Source organism: Triticum aestivum, chromosome 7D (assembly GCF_018294505.1).
Source record: "Triticum aestivum cultivar Chinese Spring chromosome 7D, IWGSC CS RefSeq v2.1, whole genome shotgun sequence".
Lineage (NCBI taxonomy): Eukaryota > Viridiplantae > Streptophyta > Magnoliopsida > Poales > Poaceae > Triticum > Triticum aestivum.
The window spans coordinates 578,682,151-578,709,136 of NC_057814.1; the positions used below are offsets into that span (position 1 = coordinate 578,682,151).

Here is a 26,986-nt window from a genome sequence, read left to right on the forward strand (position 1 = left end):
ATGATGCAAAATGGATGTATCAGTGTCCCACTTGGGCCTCGCCGACAACTGAGACGACGAGTCGCTTTCGGCCGCAAGCTTGTCGTGTTGTTGTTTCTGGAAAAGGAACGTTGACCGTTTAGAAATGTTACTACAATGTGTAGTCGAATTGATCAGAACTAATATAAGGTGGTAATTACCAGTAATCTCATCAACTTCCTCATGGGCTCGTCCGTGTAGAAAACCTTTTTTACTTTGTCCCACTTGTACCGAGCCCTGATGAATTCATGCTCCTGCGGGTCGGTGAACTCCGCCAAGGGGTCTGGGATCCCTTGGGCTTCACGTTTCGCGTCCTCCTTGTCCCATTTGGGTTTCTTGCCAAGGTAACTACGGCTTCCGAGGCAGTGTTTCCTAGTGTTCCTTAGCTAAAGCCCCTTGAATTTCTTGGAATTATGCTTGGCATCTTCGGTAGCGCAAGTTTCCTTGAATTTTTTGTAGTCCTCTTCCAAAAGTGTGGGATTTTCCGCAAATATCTTGGACTAGGGTTCATTCTTGTCAATCGATCGTTTCACCCTGACTTTCCAGGCGAACAATGCACCGCTGAACTTCCCCATGGCGGCGTTGTTTATCTTCTTCATGGCATCATCTTCCCACGAATCTTTGGTGTCATCCCGGCCGGGGAAATGGTATCTCTAGTGCAACTTCATTAGGAGGAGGCGCTCCATATTTTTTGGTTTATCCCTTAACTCCTTGTCGTTAATGCTCATGACTTCCCGTAGGATGCATCCGAGTTGGTTGCTGTAGTTCATGCAAGCTTCAACCGGCAATAGTGGCTCAAATTTCCCGACGTGCACTTCTGTGACCACCAGTCTGCCGGTGCCGAGCTTGTTAGGTTTTCGTGTCCTCGAACTCTTCTACTTCGGCCCCGGTCTCAGTGCCGGTCTCGGCGCTGGTGTCGGTGCCATTGGTGACGGTGGTGGTGTTGGTGTCGGGGTCGGCGGCAGTAGCACCGTCCGCTATGACAAGGGGGTCCCTCCAAACCTTGTCCTGCCTAACTACACAAAAAGTCGAGGTAATCGTGTTCATGCTGTAAGGGATCGTCGACCTCATGATGATCAGAAGCCCCGGCTTCGTCGTTGTTCGACATGTTTCCTACGTACGGGTAAGTTTTCTCGTTTAATTCTCAAACTATAATAAAATAAATAATGACATAAAAAGGGCCTATGGTTTGCCGGAATGCCGTTTCATTCCCATCCCGGCAATTCCCGGGCACTCGATATGTCCTACTTTCTAGCATAAGTCATGCCGAAATTCATGGGAAATTTTGCCATGACCTTTGCTAAAAAGTGGACATATCGAGCGCCTGAAATTCGCTGGAACGGAATGAACATTCCAACAAAACATAGGCCACTCGGAATGAGAATCCCTGCAACTAGGAAAATGCCTCTGCTTGCAAATACAAAATGCAAGATATCTCTAGTACTCAAAAGATATCATGGCTGTCAAGATAGCTCTCTCTCTCACACACACACACATAAATATATATATATATATATATAGGCCAAACAAATTATTCAAGATAACAATAATAAAAATAATGAACCCTAGAACTCAATTCAAATTATGAACCCTAGCACTCAATTCATATTTCTGTCGTAACAAAAAGAATGAACCCTAGAACTCAATTCAATTCAACCCTAGAACCCTAGCTAGAACAATTTTGCAGTAAAACGCAATTCAACCCTAGCACTCGATTATAAATTATGAACACTAGAGAACTCAATTCAATTATTATGTCATAAATTATAAATTATGCCATTTGAACCCTATAACCCTAGCTAGAACTAAAATTCCTACCGCTGAACTAAAATCCTACTAATGAACTCTAGAACTAAATCCTAGAACTAAAATCCTACTAATTAACTCTAGAACTAAAATCCTACTAATGAACCCTAATGAACTCTAGAACTAAAATCCTACTAATGAACTAAAATTCCTACTGTTGAATCCTCCTAATGAACCCTAATGAACCCTACTGTTGAATTCTACTAATGAACCCTACTGTTGAATCCTCCTAATGAACCCTAATGAACTAAAATCCACTAAATTCTAGAATATTTAATGGGGGCTCACAATCATAAAAGATGTCCAAGATAGTATATTTATATGTTAATCTTCTCTTCCCTTATTAATCTTTCATGAATTGCATCATTAATCAATACTATGTTTGTTAACTTTCAATAAATTTTATCACTTATACTTTTCTCGATGTAAAATCATTACTTTTCATGGGATTAGCATCTAAACTTTTTATTATTTTAATTGCTAAGATTGAAACATAAAAGTAAAGAAGCAAAACTCGAACTACTCTTTATTATATAACTCTCAACTCGATTACATAGATAGATAGATCACCAAACTAGCACTCGAAAATAGATCATACTAAAATTTTATTCTACTAAATCACGAAATAACTAAGGATCAAACTAATAAGATAGGTAAAGACAATAAAAGTGACGGTGATACAGTGACAAGCCGCGCAACCCATGCGCCTGGAGGGGATTGGGAAGGGCCAACCAGCTATTGGTTACATGCAGATCGAGGTGGACAACCCGATAACTCGTGCCATGGCCTCTCCATCTTTTAGACAGGAACATGGCTCTCCTCAGGTCTTAGCAGTACATAGGAGCTATATTGCGACAGGCATGTCCAATGGATCTGTTATCATTGTCCCAAGCAAATACTCCATCCATCAAGCTGATGATACAGATGCAAAGGTTAGTCATTGCCTCCTTGGTGCTGTTGTGCATATTGTCTGTTTGGTCAAATACTACATGGTTTACTGGTATGCTTCAGATGTTGGACTTCAAGATGTTTCAGTATTAATTATGTGGTATGGATTTGAAGATGATTCATTAGAGTACCAAACTTCGATACAAACATGGCATTTAGCATTTAGGTAGAACTTCAAAAGCATACAAAATCTTAGATTTGGGGCAGAAACTAGAAGTACAATAAGGTGCCCACCTGGAATCTGCTAAAGTGACTCATTTGCATCTGAGCCCTATTAACACGACAGAAATTGCAATTGCTGCAGTGATATGCATCAGTGACGGTAACCCTTGGAATAAATCTGCACAATAGCTTGTTATTTTCGTCAATCCATCCGGTTGTATAATAGGGAATAAAGAAGAGAACACTGCATGCAGCACAGAATTAAAAAAAACTCATCTGAAAGAATGCAGTACATTGGTATTGCCAGCAGGACTTACGCATAACCCTGTCAGATATGCACATTTTATGGTGTTGCCAGAAGTTGACCCTGTGGGGTTTATGTACACACTAAAAGAATTGTGGGGTCTATTCCTTGTTCTCATAATTACATCTGAATTTCACTAAGGTAAGGCTGTTGAGTGTAGACCAAGCAGTACCACATCCTCCATAGTGAGGCCACTTATAGTCTTTAGCAGTTGGTGGCAACAAAAGAAGATAAGGGTTACCTTGGTATTTTTATTAAATGGCTCAGTATTCAAATATTAGTATATTTAAAGCAACCATCCTTTTGAGCCAGAATCTAATTACACCAACTTCGATTGATTTAACATAATTTCTATTGCAGAGGCTGTTTGATTGTATTACATTTAAGTAAGCACAACCAATGCCTCGAAGATGATTATGATACATCTCTATGTTCTTTTAAGGACAAGGAACCGGAAGAAACTGTTGTTTTTTTTACGTTTAGCTCGCCCAAATCATCAAGGCATTTTTAACTCTTTGTTCTACAGTTCCTCAATCTCTGCACATTTGACCCTTGTTTTCTCTTCTCTTGCTTGCTCATGAAAAATTATTGTTTTTCCAAGATAGTGCATGAACTCGAAAAGTATCTTCTGGATTGGTGCTTACTGCACATTACATGTGTTTGCCAGTCATATAATAACTCAGTGGCTGCACATATAGCTATTAATCTTATAAGCCAGTAACCAGTTGCTATCAAAAAATCTTGTTGGATGAACCCTGGAAAATAGTAAAACTGTAATACTTGTTATGGTTTGAAATGAGGACAGCTTTCCTAGATTAGTGGCTCTGAAGTCCTGAGAATTCTATGTCACTTTGATTTTTCGGTCTATAAAGACTGCTTTTATAATTTCAGATGTTGTTCTTTTGGAACCAAGGTGTGAAAACTCAATCACCAGTGACTGCCATGTGCTTTAACCCGCAAGGGGATCTTCTGCTAGTAGGATATGGTGATGGTCATATGACAATTTGGGATGTACAGAAGGCTACTGCAGCAAAAGTCATATATGGTGGGCATACAGGAGCTGTAGTGCATGTTTGTTTTATCTGCCAATCTAAAGCCATCACTGGTGATTCAAAAGGGCTTGTTCTTCTGCACACATTCTCGATTATCTCTGTCATTAATCGCTTGACTGTCAAGGGAACCCAGGTATGTAGAAACATCATTTTGTCCATTGTGCACATATTAACCCACTCGATCCCCTGTTAAATATATGTTTGCTCTGACAAAACTTAACTACACTTTGCCAGCGCCTTTTTGATGGACATACTTGAATCGTGCTCTCAGCCTGCCCTCTTCTAGCGGATGAATCCTTTGGTTCTGGCAACTCATCTATGCAAGGCAACCTAACAACTTCCTCCAGTGGTGGTCTTGGGAGCATGATGGGAGGTGTAGTTGGAGTAGATTCTGGATGGAAGTTTTTCAATGAAGGTTCTTCTCCAATGGAGGATGGTGTTACAGTCATGTTCATTATGCATCAACATGCTCTTGTGGTATGGGTGATATATTTTACTATCTGTTATGCTGTGAACTCATAATTGTGGTAACTCTTGTACTGCTTGATGATGTTCTGTGGTTCTCCTGCTAGGTTAGACTCCACACCAACAGTGACCACGTTGACCATATTGAGACCTTCTCTAGACCAGAAGGAGCACGAGAAGGGTCAATTGCTTATGCTGCATGGAAATACACATCATCCTCGAGTGATTCATCGCCAATTGGTAAGATTAGACCTCCTTAGACATTGACAATGATCGGTAGTTCCTTATATTGGTAAATTGTAGTTTCTTGGGCTAAAGATGACAACACTATATAGATGAAGAGCCAGTATCTTGGCTTGCGCTTGTCTGGGACCGTCGAGTGCAAGTGGCAAAATTTGTTAAATCAAAGGTGATCAAACACAAGGACTGGAATCTTGATAGTGCCGCCGTTGGTGTTGCTTGGTTAAATGATCAGGCATGCAAAATTCTCCCTTTTGGTTATTCATTTAGTTTATGTTCTTTTCCCAGTTGTAAAATCAAGTTACTCTTTTTTTCCCATCCAGATGTTAGCTGTCCTTAACTTGAGAGGGCAGCTCTGCCTGTTCTCAAAAGATGGCAGTGAGCTTCGCAGGACTATCTTTATTCTTGATGGTTTGGTCTTCGATGACAGCATACTGTACCATACACATTTTTCTAACAGGTTTGGTAACCCTGAGAGGCATTTTAACAACTCGGTAGCAGTAAGAGGTGCTACAGTATATATTCTTGGCCCAAGCTTTCTTACAGTTTCGCGACTTCTTCCATGGAAAGAGTGGATTGAAGCACTAAAGAGGGCTGGTGATTGGATGGGTGCAATGGACATGGCAATGAAGCTTTATGACGGTCACACACAGGGTGTTGTTGATCTTCCGAGAACACTTGATTCCATAAGGGAAGCCATAATGCCGTATCTAGTAGAGTTGCTGCTGTCATATATAGGTTATGTCTTTGAATATATTTCAATTGCATTGTCAAACCATACTGGAAAAGGGGGAGCAGCAGATGGCCTGATAGATGCCGATAGATCACTGCTGACAGAGAGAGAAGAACAATATGCTCGTGTAGGAGGGGTTGCAGTCGAGTTTTGTGTTCACATTGGACGGAATGACATCCTGTTTGATACAGTCTTCTCTAAGTTTGTTGCTGCACAAAGTGGAGGTAGGCTTGTTCTAATTAACTCATATAAGAATTACAACCTTTCCATAACTCTGATTTTATTTTGTTCATGCCTGAAGTTGACGCAGTCCTCCTTTCCGTGCTTAAAACAACTTTCTTTAGATCATTCGTTGTTACATCCTGTGTTCCTCCTTAATTTTTCTCTACAAGAATGCAAAGGAAGACAGTTTTCCTCTTTCCGTTCTAAGTTGCAGGCATTCTGTAAATCTCTTTTGGTGGTTGCTTTAATGGGTTCTAGTTGTGTAGCCAGGCATTTTTCCCCTTCCTTCTGTTGCTTTGACTGTATTTAATTTGGAATGAGTTTACATGCACTTTTGAAGATTCCACAGCCTTTTTGAAGGAAGATTTCAGAGGATATTTACATTTATATTTTCATGTTGAATAGTATAAGAAACGTATTGTATATGTCAAGTTATCTGTTTGCTGATAAGATTGTGCACGCACATGTTTCTGTTATTAAATTTCTGCTATAACTTAAAAAGGCTGACATGACATGACAGGCATGTTTCTGGAGGTACTAGAGCCATATATGTTGAAAGATATGCTTGGTTCTTTACCACCTGAGGTGAGTTCCACCGAGGATTTTGTAGTGTTAATTTGCAAATTATGTAATCCACATATACACTTCACCAGTATACATTTATGCCAATTTGATTTGTAGATCATGCAAGCTCTAGTAGAGCATTATAGTGGCAAAGGATGGTTGCAGCGAGTCGAACAATGCATTCTTCATATGGATATTTCATCATTGGATTTTAATCAGGTATACATAAAACTCGTATATCCAACTAGTGTAAGAAGTACATCTGTAGATCTTTCTCAGACACCGCCCCCGCTCCTCCCCTAGCCTAGCCCTCCCACCTCCAGCCTCGCCGCCGACGACCCCCGCCGGTAGCCCCCCCCCCCCCCCCTAGCCCCTCCCCCGACGCCCATGGCCTCCCCCCGCGGCAGCTCCGGCGACCTCGACCTCGGCTCCGACGGCTCGCGTCGCTGGATGGACTCTGACGGCGAGTCCACCGCGAGATCCTACAACGAGGTCGCCCGGACGCCCTCGCCCGTCCCGGGCCCCGCCCTTGCCGCCTCCCTCCCTCCGGTTGCGATCGGCCCTGCCGCGCCACCCAGGCGCGCCCCTGCTGCCACCCGCCTCGGGCCTCGCAGCGAAGTCCACCGCGTCCATGAAGGTCCGGTGGTCGACGCGGATGGCTTCCAGGACCCCCGCCGCAGGAACCGGCGCCGGGCCGCGCGCCGCGAGGCCACCCCTCCAGCCTAGCGGCGCCAGCGCCGCAGCCCCTCCCGCAGGAGGCTGCTGGCCTATGCTTCCGTTGCCTGGACCCCGGCCACCCCGTGCGCGAGTGCACCAACGACGTCCGCTGTCGCCGCTGCCTCTACTCCGGGCACGGCTCGCGAGACTGCTAGAGGTACCAGCGTGGCGTCCTCCGCGCCCCCTCCCCCACCGCCGTCGCCGCCGCCGCGCCGAGCGCTGTCGCCCGTGAGACGCCGCCCTCCCGCATCGCCGCCCTGCCCGCGGTGCCCGCGGCGGCGCCCCAGCCCGCGTCGCCCCCGGCCGTCGACCCGGTGCGGGTCATCATCCCGCGCTCCGTGGAGATGGAGGAGGCCGAGTTGGTGCTGCGCCGTGCGATGGTCGTCTCCATCACCGGAGACAGGCCAGCAGTCGCCGCCCGCGACGTCGAGAGCGTCATGTACGCATCCTTCGACCTCCTCCCCGGCGACTTCACCATCCACGCGCACCGCCCCGAGGACTTCCTCATCTTCTCCACCAGAGAGCTCATGGACCGCCTCGCCGGCGACCACTTCATCAACGGCCCCAGATTCACCATGGTGCTCCGCCCGTGGAACAAGCTCGCCCACGCACAACTCGGCTCCCTGGACTGCAGCGTCGAGCTCGAGCTCCGCGGCATTCTGGCGCAGGCATGGCACATGTCCACCGCCGAGCATCTCCTCGGCACCAGCTGCTGGATTGAGCAACTCCACCCGAGCACACGCTCCCGCGCTGACCTCGCCACCTTCCGCCTCACCGCGCGCACGCGTGACCCCACGAGCATCCGCCAAGCGGCCATCCTGGAGATCGTCGAGCCCGTCCCCTCCCGCAACCGTGCCCGTGACCGCATCCTCCCGCCGGCCATGCGCACCCTCATCTACCCGGTCTCCATCATGCTCGCCTCGACCACACCTCGCCGGCCGGCGCAACCTCCCGCCCGCAACGGCCCCGGCCCGAGCGATGACGATGCACCGGACGGCAATGATGGAGGCGTCGGTCGCGAGCATGCCGCGGGACGCAGCCGCGGCCGCCGCTGTGGGCGCAAGCGCCGGCGTTCCTCCGCCGCCACTGATGGCCGCGCGGATGGCATGGCTGTCGACTCAGCGGTCTGTCGCGTGTCCAGTCACCGTGGCCGCGCCGATGGTGTCGCCGTCGACGCCGGATGGTGCCAACCTCGCCGTCATACGGCCGGCGCGGCGATGCCCCTGAGGCGCACACGCATGATGGACCCCTGGCCTGCTGCTGGGGGGCCCTCGGGCCCTCGTCGCTTTTCCAAAAGGGGAAAGCGTCAGGGAAAGAAAAGGCTGGCGGCCTGCGACAAAGATGGACCCCCCGCGCCACCACCGTCCTCCCGCCCCGAGACCCGCACCCCGCCACCCACCAGCTCGACAGCTGGCCGACGACCATTGGCTCTGCCCTCCTTCAACCCTGCCCCAACCAGCCCGCCCATGTCGCCTCCCCCACTTGGGGCGGGCCACACGCTGACGGCGCTGGATGAGACAAGCCACAACATGCATGGGGATCAGGATAACCCTGTGGCTGGCCAATCGCTGCCTTCCATGGTGCCAGACTCCCAGCCTTCGACGCCTACAGCTGATCCGCTGCCGGGGCAAAGTAGCGCTCTGTCGCTGACCCCCCTGGCGTTGCTGCACTCGCTGCTGACCGGTCCACGGACCGAATCTCCGCCCTGGCGACCCCCGCGCCGACAGTTGGACCGATGCTGGAGCAACGGAAGGATCCCGTGGGGGCCCTCCCATGCATGGACGTGCCAGCCGCGACGCCACACCTGCCCGAGGCCCAACATGAGGCCCAACATGAGGCCCATCATGGCGCAGGGCAGACGGAGGCCCATCTTGGGGACGTGCAGGCGACGGCCCAACATGGAGGCACGCACACGACGCATTCCGTCGAGCCCACCACCACGTCGCCGTGCCCGCCCGCACGCTTCGCCTCCCCCCAATCACCCTTCGCCGCTCTCGCCCACGCGCGCCGGCGCCGGCGCCCACCTCCTGGACTCTGGGAGACTTCCTCGCCGCCGCCACCAAACAGATCGATGCCGCCCTCCCACCCCCCGGCAGACGCCCGCGACGCGTACCTCCCAACTTCACCCCGCGGCATGGAGGCTCGGCTGCATCCCCGACCTGCAAATCCGCAGCCCCGCCAACGGCTGAGAGACGCTCGCAGATCCACATCCTGCGCACCCTGGGCATCGTCGGGGTCGACCAGCGGATCACATTGGCCGAGATGAAGGCGTACGAAGGCCTCTTCTCCACGCCCATCCCTCTGCCCATCCTCTCGGCCATCGCAGCGCTGGTCGATCGCGAGCTGCCCGCGGATCCCACGATTGCGCCGATCACCACGGTGGTCGCCGGCAGCCCGATCGAGGCATGACCGCACCCCCGCGCCCCCTGTCGACCTCTTCTCCATGGATCACGAGCCAAAGATCCTCATCTGGAATGTGCGCGACCTCAACGCGCGCGCCCGCCGCACCGCCATTCGCTCACTTGTTGTAACCGCTAATGCATCCATCGTTTGCCTCCAAGAAACAAAGATGACTTTGGTTTGCTCGTCGACTGTCCTCGAAGCACTCGGCTCGGAATTCGACGACTATGTTTACCTCCCCGCGGACGGCACCCGTGGCGGCATCTTGCTTGCCTAGAAAGCAGGGAGGTGGCCATCTCGGACCCTGAGTTCACGTCAAACACATTGACGGCCAAGGTGTCCACCCCATCCGGCGCGGGCACGCCGTGGTGGATCACCGTGGTCTATGGGCCGCAGCTCGACGCCGACAAGATCGCCTTCCTTCAGGAGCTACGCGACGTCCGGGCGGCTTGCGATGGACCTTGGATGCTTTGCGGCGATTTCAACCTCATCTACCGCGACGAAGACAAGAGCAACGGCAACCTCAATCGCCGCATGATGGGTCGGTTCCGGCGTACTATCAACGACCTCGCGCTCAAAGAGGTCTACCTAAACGGCCGGCGTTTCACGTGGTCCAACGAGCAGTCACCCCCAACCCTGGTGCACCTCGACCGCGTCCTCTGTACCCCCGACTGGGAGGAACTGCATGGGGAGTGCCACCTCTGATGCCTCGCCTCCGTTGTTTCCGATCACAACCCCTTGCTGCTTGATTGCAAACCGGTGCCGTCGGGTCATCGACGATTCCACTTCGAGGAATTCTAGACGCGATTGGATGGATTCCACGACATCGTGGCGGGCGCGTGGCACTCTGTCCACGACGACGACCCCTTCCGGCGGCTCATGCGGCGTATGCAAATCACCGCGCGCAAGCTCACTAGCTGGAGCACGCGAACCGTTGGCAACGTTCGCCTCAAGCTTGCAATCTCCAGGGAGCTCCTTCTCAGGCTTGACACGGCGCAGGAGAGCCGACCCATGTCCCCGCACGAAGACTGGCTCCGTCGGCAGATCAAGGCCTCCTACCTCGGCCTTGCCTCTCTCGAGCGCACCATCGCCCGACAGCGCGCACGCATCGCGACTCTCAAAGACGGCGACGCCAACACCTCTTTCTTCCATCGGCAACGTACCTATCGCCGACAGAAGAATCGGATACACAGCCTCACAGTGGACGGCGCCCCGATCTCCGCCCCCTGTGACATGGCGGCCGCGGCCTACGCACACTTCGACGCCCTGCTCGGCCGCGAGATGCCCCGCGATTGCAGCCTCGACCTTTCTGAGCTGATCACGCCCACAAACCTCGACGACCTCGACGCCCCATTTGACGCCGAGGAAATTTGGAACGCGGTGAAACGCCTCCCTGCTCGGAAGGCTCCCGGCCCGGATGGCTACAACGCCGAATTCTTGCGCGCGTGCTGGCCCATCGTCCGACAAGACTTCGTCGACGGTTTCCAGCGGCTGTATGAGATGCGCAGCCGAGGCTTCTACTCCCTCAATCAGGCTCTGCTCACCCTGCTCCCGAAGCGCACGGACGCACGCGGCCTTGGCGACTTTAGGCCCATAAGCCTAATTCACCTCGTCGCCAAAATCTTCGCCAAGGTCCTCTCGCTCCGCCTCGCGCCGAAGCTTTGTAGCCTCGTCAGCACCTGCCAGAATGCATTCATCCCCAGGCGCAGCCTGCACGACAACTTCATCCTCGTGCGCCAGTCCGCGCGCCTTCTGCACCAACTCGGGGCTCCTCGCGCCCTCCTAAAGCTGGACCTGGCTCGTGCCTTCGACACCATCAGCTGGCCATTCTTATTCGAGGTCCTCCGACAGTACGGCTTTGGCCACCGCTTCCTGGAGTGGATCGCCATCTTGCTCTCCTCGGCCAGCACAAAGGTGCTCATCAACGGAGACCCCGGCCCCCCCATCTGGCACCGATATGGCCTCCGCCAAGGCGATCCCGTGTCCCCGCAGCTGTTTGTCCTCGTCGTCGACATGCTCGGTCGCCTCCTCCGCCGTGCCACGAAGCTGGGCGTCCTACAGCGGCTGCACCCCCGGCGCCCGGTCCCCTCGGTCTTCCTCTACGCCGACGACGTGATCCTATTCTGCCACCCCACCGTCGGCGACATCACGGCCGTCAAGAGCATCCTGCTCCTCTTCGGCCGAGCTTCAGGCCTCCTCGTCAACTACGCCAAAAGCTCCGCCACCTTGATCCGATGCGCCGCTGACGACGTCGCGCTCGCGGTCAACCTGCTGGGCTGCCCCCTCGCCGAGTTCACGATCACATATCTGGGCATCCCCCTAACTCTGCATCGCCCCACGGCCGCACAGCTACAGCCCATCGTCGACAAAACGGCCGGCATGCTACCCACCTGGAAGGCGCATCTCATGAACAAAGCCAGCCGCCTCGCGTTCGTCAAGGCCATCCTGAGCGCAATCCCGATTCACCAGCTACTTGCTCTCGCGCCCCCCAAGAAGACCATCCGGGCACTCGAGAAAATTCAGCGAGGCTTCTTGTGGGCTGGACGCGCGGAGGCAAACGGAGGCCACTGCCATGTCAACTGGCAACGCGTTGCTAGGCCGCTCCCGCTCGGTGGCCTCGGCGTGCGCGACCTTGGCCGTACCAGCCTCGCGCTCCGCACCCGCTGGTTGTGGTTCAGCCGCACGGACAGCACCAGAGCATGGGCCGGCCTCGACCTGCAGTTCACCGCCGAGGAGCGTGCCTTCTTCTTCGTATCTACCACTATGCAACTCGGGAACGGCACGGAGGCTCTATTCTGGGAAGATCGATGGATTGGCGGGCGTTCTGTTTGCGAGATCAAGGTTTTTGAGTCGCCGACTAATCGCCGACTAATCGCCAAGTCGTTGGAGCGAGGTTGGCTTGCGCAGGCGACTTGGCTTGAGGAGCGAGTCGCGCGGCTGGTAGGCTAGTCGACGACTAGTCGGGCGACTAGGACCTCAGAGCAGGGCGGCTTGCTTCAGCAAGGCCAAGGGAGGGAAGACTGGGAAGGTGAGGAGGCCAGAGTTCGAGGGAGGGGAGGAGGAGACGAAGCTGGAGAGTGCGCCGCCTGTACGAGGAGAAGCACGGAAGAGACGGAGAAGAAAGGCACATGGGAGAGCAGATGCACGGTCCAGATTAGAGCATATGGACGGTTGGGATTTTATTTGGAAGCTAGGGTTACATAATGGGCCTATTGGGCCAGCTCTCTAGCACGAAACAGAGGAGGAGCAAGACGCGTGCTCCCATCCCACATCAGAATCGCCACCTCCATTGCTCCTACGAGCTGCTGCTGCCTTCTCCGAGCTGAAGTATCCTCCAAGCAGCTGCCTTCCCCCTCCTCCGCCTGCAACAGCACCTCTTCCCCCTCCTCCTCCTCCTCTTAACACCTGGGGCGACTTGGGGCGATTAATCACGACGAGTCGCTGACTAATCGCAGCGAGCCACTAGTCGGAGGCATGGCGACTCGACTTGGCTAGGCGACTCAAAAACCTTGTGCGAGATTGCGCCCCTCCTCTACGCCTGCATTCCCAAGCGCCGCCGCAAGCTCAGGACCGTTGCCGATGGACTCCAGGCCAACCAATGGGCATGGGACATACACGGCACGATCGGCATACACGAGATCGGACAATACCTACAGCTCTGGCAGGCCATCAACGCCACGACCCTCTCCGACGAGCCAGACCGCCTCATCTGGAAGTGGAACACAAGCGGCGTCTACTCCGCCAAATCGGCCTACCTCGCCACCTTCAACGGTTCCATGGGCTGCGACGCATGGAAACTCACCTGGAAGAACTGGGCACCCCCGCGCGTCCGTTTCTTCCACTGGCTCGCCCGCCTGGACCGGTGTTGGACAGCCGACCGCCTCGCCAGCCGCGGCCTGCAGCACCCCGCACGATGCCTCCTCTGCGACCAGGCCCCCGAGTCCATGCACCACCTCAGCCTCGCCTGCCCATTCGCCAGGCAGATCTGGCACGACGTACTGCACTGGCTCAGACTCCCCTGCACCCCGCCCGACCGAGAGATCTCCCTCAATGATTGGTGGCGCACGGCGCGACATGACACCCCAATGCCCATGCGCAAGGGCCTCGCCTCCGTAACCCTCCTCGTCCCATGGATGATATGGAAGCACCGCAACGATTGCATCTTCAACAGAGGTCAACCCTCGACGTCCGACCTGCTCACGAAGATCAAAGATGAGGCCGCCCTTTGGGCCAGAGCCGGCGCCCTAGGGCTTCGTGCCATCTTGCCGCAAACCTGGGACGTGCACTGATGTGCCCCCAGACACTGTAATTCCCTCCTAGGAGGATTGTAACCGAGACTCCCTTCCTTTCCAGAGCAATGAAATGCAAGCCCTTCTTGCGTTTTCCCGAAAAAAAAAAGAAAAAATCTTTTTCAGTTTCTTCTGGTACTGTTTTTGTAGTTTGGACTAGTGTGTTCCACAATTATGCATCCACATGATATTGTTGTACTTGTTCTGTATGCAGGTAGCCAGACTCTGTCGTGAGCATGGGTTATATGGTGCTCTAATATATTTATTTAACCAAGGCTTGAGTGATTTCCGTACACCTCTAGAGGAACTTCTATCTGTTATCCAGAACGCTACTAGAAAAGATGCTACTTGGTATGTCATACTCTTGCCAGAAGGAGTTGAATTAAACTTGCCCATAATCACCTTGCTCATAGATGAGATAATAGTACACATTATGTTCTCAAGTTATTGATACGTGATTGTTATGTTATTCTGAAGTTCCTGATTGAATAACTGTTCTCGTAAATTGATTAATCAGAATTTAATAATTTTCTTAGCATTAGTTACTTGGCTATCGATGCAATTTACATGAATCTTCATTCGAAATGCATCTTTATGTTTTCCCTGGGATTTCTCTATGACATGCATGAGTGTGAACAAAAATGTTGATACTAAGCAAGGAAGTTCCCATGCTTTCAAAGGAAGTAGGCAAGAACCTCATTAGTACTTGGTTAGAGTTGCTTGATTTGGTTTGATATCGCTCGTGGGCTAGTTCTGTATATGCAACTGGTATTTCTTTTGGAATATTATACTAGTGCTATACAGAAGGCGAGCTTCTTATCATATTTTCACTTTAACAGCTACAGAATGCTTGTTTATCTGAAGTATTGCTTCCAGGGCCTAGCATTTCCTCCAGGTTAGTAGATTTACCATTCACGGTATCTTTTTTACTATTTCATTAATTCTATGCGAGTTTAGTGTTGACCATAGACTATGTTTTTGTTGGGGATCGTAGCAGAATTTTAAAATTTCCTACGCATCACCAAGATCCATCTATGGAGTATACTAGCAACGAGGGGAAAGGAGTGCATCTACATACCCTTGTAGATCGCGAGCGGAAGCGTTCAAGTGAACGGGGTTGATGGAGTCGTATTCGCCGTGATCCAAATCACCGATGACCGAGTGCCGAACGGACGGCACCTCCGCGTTCAACACACGTACGGAGCAGCGACGTCTCCTCCTTCTTGATCCAGCAAGGGGGAAGGAGAGGTTGATGGAGATCCAGCAGCACGACGGCGTGGTGGTGGAAGTAGCGGGGATCCCGGCAGGGCTTCGCCAAGCACAAGCGGGAGGGAGAGGTGTTGCAGGGGGAGAGGGAGGCGCCAGGGGCTGTGGTGTTGCTGCCCTCCCTCCCCCCACTATTTATAGGGGTCCTGGGGGGGGGCGCCGGCCACCCTGGAGATCCCATCTGAGGGGGGGGGGGGGGGGGGCGGCGGCCAAGGGGGTGGCTTGCCCCCCCAAGGCAAGTGGGGCGCCCCCCACCCCTAGGGTTTCCAACCCTAGGCGCAGGGGGAGGCCCAAGGGGGGGCGCCCCAGCCCACTAAGGGCTGGTTCCCTTCCCACTTCAGCCCATGGGGCCCTCCGGGATAGGTGGCCCCACCCGGTGGACCCCCGGGACCCTTCTGGTGGTCCCGGTACAATACCGATAACCCCCGAAACTTTCCCGGTGGCCGAAACTGGACTTCCTATATATAATTCTTCACCTCCGGACCATTCCGGAACTCCTCGTGACGTCCGGGATCTCATCCGGGACTCCGAACAACTTTCGGGTTTTCGCATACTAATATCTCTACAACCCTAGCGTCACCGAACCTTAAGTGTGTAGACCCTACGGGTTCGGGAGACATGCAGACATGACTGAGACGCCTCTCCGGTCAATAACCAACAGCGGGATCTGGATACCCATGTTGGCTCCCACATGTTCCACGATAATCTCATCGGATGAACCATGATGTCGAGGATTCAATCAATCCCGTATACAATTCCCTTTGTCAATCGGTACGTTACTTGCCCGAGATTCGATCATCGGTATCCCAATACCTTGTTCAATCTCGTTACCGGCAAGTCACTTTACTCGTACCGTAATGCATGATCCCGTGGCTAACTCCTTAGTCACATTGAGCTCATTATGATGATGCATTACCGAGTGGGCCCAGAGATACCTCTCCGTCATACGGAGTGACAAATCCCAGTCTCGATCCGTGCCAACTCAACAGACACTTTCCGAGATACCCGTAGTGTACCTTTATAGTCACTCAGTTACGTTGTGACGTTTGACACACCCAAAGCACTCCTACGGTATCCGGGAGTTGCACGATCTCATGGTCTAAGGAAATGATACTTGACATTGGAAAAGCTCTAGCAAACGAACTACACGATCTTTTGTGCTATGCTTAGGATTGGGTCTTGTCCATCACATCATTCTCCTAATGATGTGATCCCGTTATCAATGACATCCAATGTCCATAGTCAGAAAACCATGACTATCTGTTGATCAACGAGCTAGTCAACTAGAGGCTTACTAGGGACACGTTGTGGTCTATCTATTCACACATGTATTACGATTTCCGGATAACACAATTATAGCATGAACAATAGACAATTATCATGAACAAGGAAATATAATAATAACCATTTATTATTGCCTCTAGGGCATATTTCCAACAGTTTTTCCTGTGCTGTTGGGCTTTTGGTGGGCCTAGAACCTTGTAAATTATGAAGTGTGTTAGTAAAACTATATTCTTAAATTGTGATTTTCTAAAATTGAAGAGTTCAGATTTACCATAAGATGCTTGGTGTTGTGCCAGCTTGACGAGACCACATCTGCATACTTACTTCCAGCAGGATTATGTTCAGAAACAGGAATAATGAACTTGCTGTATAGGATGCTCTTATAGGACAATTCAATTCCATGATATGTTATCGCATGATGTACTTTTTGCAGGGCATGGAATAATTCCCCGAGCGCAGCTTCATTCAGTGAGAGAAGAACTTCTGCAATTCATGCTTGAAGAGTCTAAAATGTACACTTCTGAAGTATTTAAGGGTTTCAGTTCTTCTTCCCGAAAATGCCCAAACATGTGCTATCTACTATGGATGGATACGGAAGCTACTCTGGAAGTTGTCAAGTGTGCTTTTGCACAAGAGAATTTTGAATCTACTTCTAGTACTCCTGATGCATCTGTGTCCAAGGATGAAGATGATACCAATATTGAAAGAGAGAGTCAAAATATCTTATTACAAGGTGTAGTCGACACCATCATTCATATTGTTGGTTTGGAAAACGAGGCAATCCATTCCATTGTTGTGGGTACTGCTGAGTCAGAGGAATCAGAACTTTGGCCTACAGTGAATGATTTTGGTTATATAATTGAATTTGTGTCCTTTTTTATTTCCAATAAAAGGGCAAAGTCATCTCAAAGAGTTCTTAAGCACATTCTTAAATACCTCACGTCATCCAGTACTCCATCATATGATGATAAAAAGATGCCAACGCAGAAAGAAGTTCTTCAGCTCTTCAATGTGGTTCCTCAAACTGACTGGAATTATGATTATGTGTTGCATCTTTGTTTAGATGCCCATTTTCATCAGGTTTGTCACCACTTACCTTTGAAAATTTACCTTTATAATATAGCACTGCTGCTCAAAAAGGCCTTTCAGCCTATAGCTGTAAATGTTATTGTTACTATACAGGCATGTGGCAGGATATATGCAGCCAGAAATCAAAATTTGTCTGCTTTGGATAGTTACATGAAGGATATAGTGCAACCATACCACGCTTTTATCTTCATCAGTAAAAAGTTATTTCAGTTGGCAGGCGATGAAGCTTTGTCGTTTCGTTCTACAGTAATATCTCGTTTTGCCGAGCTAGTCAATCTAAGCAGGTGAGATTGCTGATTAATGTTTTAACTAGCATATATATATTCTCCCCCTTCAGTTTTTTGCTTGCTGGTTTGTCTTTTACTGAATATGCTCAATTTCTCTCCTGTCACTTCATTTTTTAGGGAGTGCGCATTTGTCTTGTTCCTTGATCATTTTCAAAATCAGAGCCAGCAAATATTGTCAAAGCTTCCTTCTGACAGCCGCAGCCACTTTCTTTTCTTGAAAACTGCAATGGAAGTACACTTGTCAGGCAAACTTGACTTCAGTGCACTAACTGGCAATGAAATTGTTGAACGCCTGTACTTCTCTGGTGAACTCGAAGATTATCTGCAGAGATTATCAAATTTCCCAAAGTTTGACTGCAATCTTGTTTCTATGATTGATGAGTTATTTGAGCCTTATCTGAAGGTATGCTTATCGAGATATTCAACATTACTATATTTGATATGGAGCCTTTTAAGCGTAATGATATACCTTTGGGTGGATCCTTTAGCCATCAGTGTAGGCTGTAGTAGAGCCTTTGACTGCTATACCACTATATTGGCACAAAAAGTTGCACTGAGAGAACAATCGGCAAATGGTAGTGCAGTGATTTGCCATAAGCGTTATATAGAATCAAGAGGCAGTATGTGCTTTGCAAATATGACACCAGCATCAGCTGCTTTTTACTTTTTGGAGCTTTGCAATTCGATTTTATTATATTTTAAACTGCTGTTCATGAAATGAATACTTTTCAGTTTCTTTATTCGACAATTTTGTGAAGACATGCATTATTGATTTTACTAATATAGTGAATAACCTAAAACTCGGAAGTAACATTATGTAATTTGTTAGGTTGAAGTATTTTAGTGGCAGCACATGTTATGTGAGATCATCATCCTTTTTTGTTAATCAAATACACTTTTGTTGCACAGCTTCTGTGTCAGTATGAACCAAGGTCAGTCCTGAAGTTTCTGGAGACTTTTGATAGCTACAGATTGGAAGGGTGTTTGCAGTTATGTCTAGATTATGGAGTTACAGATGCTGCTGCATTTCTGCAAGAGAGGGCTGGTGATGCTGAGAGTGCACTGGCACTTGTTCTAGCTGGACTAGATGAGAAAATTAGCCAGTTTATCACTTCAGTGGAGAATGCGTTTTCTCAGATATCCTCAAAGGGTAGCTCTGAAATTGAGCAACCAGCCATTGTTCTAAAAACGAACGAGGTTCCTTTTCTCGTACCTATTGAAATACTAACCAAGATTTGTATCGTCTATTGCATAATTGGTAACATGTTTGATGTTCTCATTAAGGCTCATCCGGTGCTTGATGCGTTACGTTCCTCCATTGGATTGTGTCAAAGGAATTCACAGTACTCAGACCCAGAGAAGTCCCAATCACTTTGGTTTCAACTGCTTGACTCGTAAGTTGTGCTAAGATATACATATACACTTTCTTACAAAGGGGAACATTTCTCACTGCACTGTATTGGCACTTTGTCCTATTATTTGGATCTATAACTAGAATTTTGATAGTCATTGCTGGTTTCTGTTAGTAGTGATTTGTTATTTAGCAGATGTGATATTGTTCTCTTCACTAGTAATACAGCATGGGCATGCTTTGCAAAGATGCACCGTTCAACACCTAAAGGCACCATCTCTATTGCTCATTGGGCGGGCACTTGTAGGAGGCCACAGGAGCTGGGCGGGGACAAATGAGAATATAACATAGGATCAGTTAAACCTTACTCAACTGATAATTAACTCTCCCGGAACTCTTCTAACTAATGCAGTTATGACGTAGTTTGCAGGGTTCCAATTTGATACTAGTCTGATCGCATGGATGGTTAAGAACATTTGGATCCCACCAAACTTGTACCTTATATAGTTCTATGGATTGTTGCTAGGGATATATGATCCTAAAATGTGCTGGCTGCTGATCTTATGCCATTTTGGAAACTAATAGTGTTCAGTTGTCTCAAGGGAGGCTTATTGTCAAATACTAGTAAAAGATGATTACCTGTATTGTCAGATCTAAGTATGGAGGTTAAATTTAAAACCACATAGGTGGGAGGGTTGATGATGATGCAAATCTGTGTTGACCACACTCTCCCTAAGACTAATCTATCTTAATGAAAATGACAGGCAACAGTCGTTGCTTGTTCTTGAAAAAAAGAGACTAATCTATCTGTGAATGAAACTGTAGCAATATCGCAATCGATGCCTTTCTCCATGGTTGAGATTTTAGACAGGAATCCAGCAGGCAAAGGCAATTCTTGAAATATTATGTCATGATAAATTAATTCATTAGATTTATGACATGCTATCTAGAAATCTATGATCAACATATAGGCTATAGCTCTCAAGTAGTGTAAAGTATTTTTCGTACTTTTAGCTTGTTGAGATATATCAGAGATCAACATATAGGCTATAGCGTCAAGTAATGTCGTTATGTTGTTGATGCAGTTTCTCAGAACCACTGCAAAAGTTGTATGGAAGCAAGGATGTAAATGGAAAAGGTTGTTGGTCTGAACGGGAGGAAACAACAAACGGACATCCAACAGGCAAAGTATTCTCACAACAGATGGTGATTTCAGCTTATCAAAGGTGTTTGAATACTCTGCGGAGAGTATTCTCACAATTCGTTGGAGAGATAATTGAGGCAATGGCTGGGTATATACCCCTACTAGCAATTATGTCAAAGCTTTTATCTGACAATGGGAGTCAAGAATTTGGTGATTTTAAACTTGTCATACATAGAATGCTGTCTATGTATCTTCATCAAAAAAGAATACTGGTACGCATTGAATTTCGTTCGTTTGCCATTTACTTCATAAGTATGTCACACACGAAATTTGATGAAAACATCACCTTTTTGGTTATTTTCTTCTGTATTTTATCTAATAGTAAAAAATCAAGCTCCTCTGATACCTCGCTTATTTGCAGGAAACAGCTAAGTCTGTTATCGAGGATGATTCGTTCTATACCTTGAGCTCATTAAAGAGAGGGGTTTGTCATGGATTTGCTCCACATACTTTTGTCTGTTGTGTATGCAACTTCTCACTTTCCAAAGAAGGTGTTTCAGCAGTTCGAGTGTTCAGTTGTGGACATGCAACACATCTTCACTGTGAGTCTGAACAAAGCAAATCATCCAGTAAGGATTTTCAAGACGGATGTCCAGTTTGTCTCTCGGCGAGTGACACACAAGCCCGGAACAGATCACCTGTAATATCTGAGAATGGGCTACCCAGGTACCCCATGGTTGAAAATGAAGTACCATATGGCATCCATCGTAATCACGAGACAGATCATGTTGAGAGATCTCGCAGGCTTCAGCAGATGTCACGGGTAGGAATATTTTGAGATATTTTTTTCTGCTAGTATAATAAATTTGTCTGTTGTGACTAGACGCTTGCCCAAAACTTGACTAGTGTGACATTTGAAAGCCCTCATCCAATTATTAATTGTGCTATCTCTCTTGTATTGAATATGATATTATATCCCTGTTTTAGTCCTCTTAAGATGTTATTATGGGACGGAGGGAGTAGATATTATATCAGCTGTGTACTTGGTTATGCTATTAATCTCTTGTATAGGGTCTTTGTTGCTTATTTGCCTACATATGTGCACGTATTATATTGGCCTTTGGTCAGTGATATTGAACTTGTGTCCATGCATTCAAATACTTCAAATTTACTTAACAATAAATCTCAGTCAGTTTCTAGTTTCTCAATGATGATAAAATGGATATGGCCTATACTCTGTATTTCTATAGTACGTACTTGTTAAAGTTTTTGCCATGATATTTCCTTTTGCAGTTTGAAATACTGAAAAGTCTCCAGAAAGCTCAGAAGTCTTCGTATTTAAACTGTACCTCCGTTTGAACTTTCTCCGCCAGCCATATATCATGAGAAGGTACATAAGAGAGTAAGTTTGGTGGGACAATCCAGCAGATATTAAGTTCGAAGTGAAAAACCACATATGTCACATGAAGGAGCCCGAAAATCAAAAAAGAGAATAAGTGGCTGGGAGAGTCCATCAGACATTTAGCTAGAAGTAAAAACCACGGAAAATATGTCACACGAAGGGCCAAAACCAAAGAAATCAGGGGTTTGGCTTCCGCCAAAGTCGAGCATAATCGGTAACTCTCTAATTTTCTCGATCAAATAAACAAGAGCAGGTTCTGACAAAAATCTTAGATTCTTATGTCTATTTACCTTTTAGAATCTTAGATGCAGGTTCTGACAAGAATCAAGTGCGGTAGACTATGCAATGGTTTAAAGGTGCAAACACCTGAGAAATCTGCTTTGTCCATTCGTGTAATGACCTCAAACTACAGGTCGACTGCTGCTCCGTCTGCTAGAGCGAGGAAAACGAAGTGGGATGTAATTCGTGATAAAGGAGGGAACTGCATGCAATGGAGTTCTTGATATGGTTCAAGATGTAAGCAGAGGCTATATATAGCTGTGAAACATGGCTTCCTCCTAGCTCAATCCTTGGTATCATAATTGAAGTCAGTTCAGATAACTGGAGGTTCTAGCTTGGCCCCTGGAATCGCTTCAGCAATTTTCCATGACATTTATTCCTGGGAAAATGAATTTCCCAAGGTGCAATATGATCACTCCAATAGAGAACTCAGTTGCTGATGAACTAGCCAGACTAGTGAAACTTCAGAACTCTTCGTTCTGGCTTGATGAGCCATCCCTCTATTGTACCCCTTTTAATTAATGATATAACAATGCTTTCTACTGTATGTAACTTATAAAGAGGTATTTTACGAGGTTAAAAAAACATGCGGTAGACTATGTTGGAATTATGAGTCCTGCAATTATATTCAAGTTACTTGAAATTATTGAAATCATACATGTATTTGTGCATGTAATTACTTTACATATTTAGCATGTAATTAATACTTGATGAAATGTACTTAAGAATATACTTTTTCTGTAAACAAATCTAAGTTAGGTCACTTTGTATTTATACTGAAAAGACTATCTGGGCACATTGATAATTGGAAGGAAACAAATGTAAGACGTTTTAGGTCACTTTCTATTTAGTTTCTATTTATACTGAAAAGATTATCCAGATACATTAATAATTGGAAGGAACTAGGTCATGGATTAAGTTGCAACCCTAATGGCGACTTGCATGATTAATAATGAATTTATACATGGTCATGGTGCATTGCTCACAAGTGTGTGTTTCAAGGACTCAATGGTTAGAATATGTTAACGGAATTTAACTATGTGACATTTGCCAATCTGATGTTGATAACCTTATTAACTGAATTTTGAATCTGTAGCAACCCTCTCACTTGTTCCTGGTGCTGCACCAAGCAAGCCTCACCCAAAAGAAATTAAGCATTTATTAATGAGAGTCTAGCTGGAAAAACAATTCTATTGAAGCAGCATGGTTCCGGTAGAAGAATACTCTTGTTGGAGGTCGCAGCAGGGCGAATTTTTTTTTTTTTTGAGAAACACAGGGCGATTTTTGTTCATTCTCTTTTTTCAACTAGTTTTGGGAAAGGTTCTTAGAAGTTTTTTAGTCCGTGGTTTTGTTTTTTGTTTCTTTTTTCTAAGCGTTTCACTGCATGTTTTACCGATTTTCTTCTGGGTCTTCGTTATCTCCTGTTCATTTTTCAATTTTTATATTCTTGAACATTTTTTAAATTCAGGAACGTTTTTAAATTTGTGAACATTTTTTAATTACCATAAAAATCTGAAATTCTTGAAGATTTTTTAAAAATTAAAATTCTTAAATTTTTAAGATTGATTTAAATTTTAATATTTTTAAAAATGCTTCTAATACTTTTAAAATTTCCTGAAATTTTTGTATGACAAAAGTCGTTTTTCTAAGAAACAAAGTCGGCTAAAAAACCGGGCCCATGAACAGATGGGCCGGCCTAGCCGCACCTCAGGGTACGCGATTTCTCTTTGCCCAGCGCGAACAGGAGCTCTGCTGGGCTTTGCCGTTCCCGTGGCTGGCAGTCCTCGCCTCCGCCACCCTCGACTCCGGCGGGCGGCACCTAACCGCCGCTCCAGGGACCTCGCCTGGCCGCTTAGCCTCCGCCCCGTGAGTGACATGGCGCGGGCCGCCGTATAGGGCGGGCGTGCTGCCTCCGTCGTCTTCTCCGCACAGCCTACGTACTCGACGACAGCAGCTCTGTCCCGACTGCGCGCGCCCTTATCCCCGACGCCGCCTGACTTCCGGGTTCCGGCGCCCTCGGCTGCTCCTGCCATCCTCCCTGATCCGCGGCACTCGTCCGCCTCTCCCCGAGCTTCGCAGGTAGACGCCGCCTGGCATCCCCATCGTCTCCTCGAGCTCAGGCGCACGCCAGCTGTTCGATTCATTGACCCAACGGATGTTTTAGCATTTCGTGGCCGAGAGTGCTGTTGCGAAATGGCCTAACAGATAGATGTTGCCACAGAATCGAACCATGGTGTGATTTGTGTGTGTGTTCTCAAATGAACCATGGTTTGTTCTGTTTTTCCCTGTATTGTTTGTTCTTGTATAATCTGCTCTTGCTGCTTCAATATTCTCTTCTTGTATATACAGTCTTCTCTGTAATGATTCAGTTCTTGCTTCCATATAATCTGCTTCTATATTCTCTTCTTGTATAACCTGCTGTGTAATGATTCAGTTTCTGCTTCCATATTCTGTTCCTGTATAATTTGCTCTGTAATGATTTGTTGTTGTCAAAAGTTGCAGTCTGGAGTGTCCTGGGTTCAGGATCAACCTTACTCCCCCTTGGCACTGAACCGAGTTGCTGTTCCGCTTAACGCCGACACACATCTCCGCCGCCCCCCTTCTTAATTCCACGGGAGCACGCCGGGGCGCCTTCTTCCCAAACGCAGGTGAGCAGCTCGCCGCCCAAACTGGCCGTGGTTTGTCTGCAAAAATCTGACCTTGGTGCTCAAGTCTTGCTTGTATTTGTGTCTACTGTCTACAGCCACATTTCTCACCGTTGTTGCTGGAACCTGCTGCTCTGTGTGTTCGCTTTCCAAGGACAACATGTATGTGCTTTTCTTACTTGCTTTCCTTCATTTATGCTGGTCGCCGAAGCAATTCAATATGGACAGCTTGCTGCTTTGTTTAGTTGACCGGACTCAGACAACGGAGCACCATGCCGGACAGGAGAGAAGCGACCCTGCTCGAGGACCTGCCTGAGGAAATCATTGACAAGATACTCAAGGGATTGCCGCCAAAGGACGTCGGCCGCTGCCGCGCTGTTAGTACATTGTGGCGCAGTATCACCTCCATACCTGAATTTATGCTCGAACACCACCAGCGCCAGCCATCGCTCCCCATCATCGACGGGCGTGGGCGGCCTGCCAGTTTCGTTCTCTTCCGAGGCGCTGGCACCAACGCCTCCAATCAACAGCTCTGGCCCTTCATCCCGGGTCTCAGTCACTACCATTTAAAGCCTTCGCTCTCAGTCACCTGTGATGGCTTCCTCATCCTCATACAGCAAAAGAAATTCTACATCTACAACCCGGTCATGCGCAAGCGTGCTCTCCTACCGTACCCTCAAGCTGGGGAAAACGAGTGCAGCAACATAATCGGTTTCTACCGGCACCAGCTAACTGGAGAATACAGGTTGCTCTGGACCACATTCCGTCCTCTCTCAGTGGTTAAATACAGCTTATACGTTCTCACAGTGGGATCAGATGTGCCGAGGCAAGTCAGAGTAAGAATGCCAACAGTCTTGTCACCTTCCGCAGAACATAAGATACTGGGGGCACTGTCCTATTCGAACTATTGTCCACCACCAGTCCACCATGGTGGCAGCCTGCACTGGTGTCCTTTTCCCTTTTGTGGTGTCGCCGACATTACTGGAGGCAGCGGAGACATTGTTGTGTTCGACACAGAAGCAGAGTCATTCCAATGGATGCGCACTCCTGACCAGGTGTACCCTAATAGGAAGTTGTTCGACATGAATGGGGCGCTTGGTTTCTGTGGCAGCTCAACCAAGGGTAAGGCAGGAGGTTGTTTGAGTTTCACTGCTTTGGATATTTGGATGATGCAGGATTACAAGGCCGAAATCTGGGCTTTCAAGTACCGGATTGATCTGCCAACGGTTGAGGCATCACGGCAACTTTATTTGACTTCTCGGAAAGGGAAAAAGAAAACACCGCTTCACTCAACAGTGCAATGGTTCAATGATATGGCTGTGCTTAACGAGCGTGAGCTGCTGATCATGTTTAATGGTAAACATGTGTTGCGCTGCGACACTGATGGCAAGGTCTTAGGTTTGGTGAACATTGGAAAGAGTCAATACGGTATGTCGCTTACTCCCCACCGCTTCCAAGAGAGCATTATTCCAATTCCATCCTTCCCATGAGATGCAAGAAGATGAGGAACCTCCATTCTCCACAGGGCGTCTCTGAATGTTCAAGACTCCTTCCTGGTTTGCTTTGCCATTGGGCTCAGACCTTGTTTTTCTTTTCCAGTTATTATGGCTAAGAAGCAACAATGGCACTGTTATGATGAGATTTTCAGTGATTGCCAAAAAACAAAATAATGAGATCTTCGGTCTTGCTCGTGTTGTTTGAGTGAATGCTTTTGGCTGATAGGGATGCACTCTAGCATTTCCTTATCCTTAGATGTTAGTTGCTGCATTTTTAGTTGTGGAAATGATATTGTTAGCCTGGATCTCTCCTTGCAAGGCTGGTAGTTTGATCTTTGTTGTTCAGAATGTAAACTCTTAGGTGTTACTTGTTGCTTATAGGCTATAGCACTCGGTTGATCCTGCTGCTTATGTCAACGTGTCTTCACCGGGGCCATGCTTGCATATATAACTGTGTGTGTCTAGTGCTGCAAGCTATGATGGGAGAAAGAACCTCTATGCACGTTGGCCATGTGTCAGGAGTATTGGCTGGAGCTTAATTTGCTTGCTGCTTTTTTGTGTGCCAGGATTTGACATGTTTTTTTGGGTAGTAAGGATCGACTTGAAGATGTGCTGATCTGGAGCTGGGTGTTGCTCTGCTTGGCTTATTTCTTTTCGAAGCATTGTGTTGGTATGGCTGTGTGCATTCTCGATGCTTTGTCATTGGCTTGTTGCCGAGGCCGGGTTTATCTTTTCGCATCAGCTTGATACTAAATGCCCCCGCAAAAGAAAAAAAAGGTTGATGCTAAATCAGCGACAATTATATGGATTGGAGGGAGTGCTT

The 26,986-nt window shown here is 48.0% G+C and overlaps 1 protein-coding gene and 1 pseudogene across 2 annotated transcripts; both read left to right on the forward strand.

The window, feature by feature from the left end:
• The first annotated feature begins 786 nt into the window (after positions 1-786).
• LOC123171326 (vacuolar protein sorting-associated protein 8 homolog) lies at positions 787-21,866 on the forward strand (annotated as a pseudogene).
• A 1,891-nt stretch (positions 21,867-23,757) lies between these two features.
• Positions 23,758-26,574, forward strand: LOC123167748 (putative F-box protein At1g30920). 2 transcript variants are annotated; one of them, XM_044585612.1, is made up of 4 exons: positions 23,758-24,101; positions 24,525-24,670; positions 24,766-24,829; positions 24,913-26,574. In XM_044585612.1, the coding sequence occupies exon 4, from the start codon at positions 24,940-24,942 to the stop codon at positions 26,155-26,157; it is 1,218 nt and encodes a 405-aa protein (XP_044441547.1). In that variant the 5' UTR covers positions 23,758-24,101; positions 24,525-24,670; positions 24,766-24,829; positions 24,913-24,939; the 3' UTR covers positions 26,158-26,574. The 2 variants fall into 2 exon arrangements, with proteins under 2 accessions (XP_044441547.1, XP_044441546.1); XM_044585611.1 differs by having other exon boundaries at positions 23,765-24,101; positions 24,519-24,670.
• Positions 26,575-26,986: the final 412 nt, after the last annotated feature.

Excerpts from the sequence above, each read along its gene's own strand:
- LOC123167748 (XM_044585612.1), top strand. The coding sequence starts at position 24,940 with ATGCCGGACAGGAGAGAAGCGACCCTGCTCGAGGACCTGCCTGAGGAA.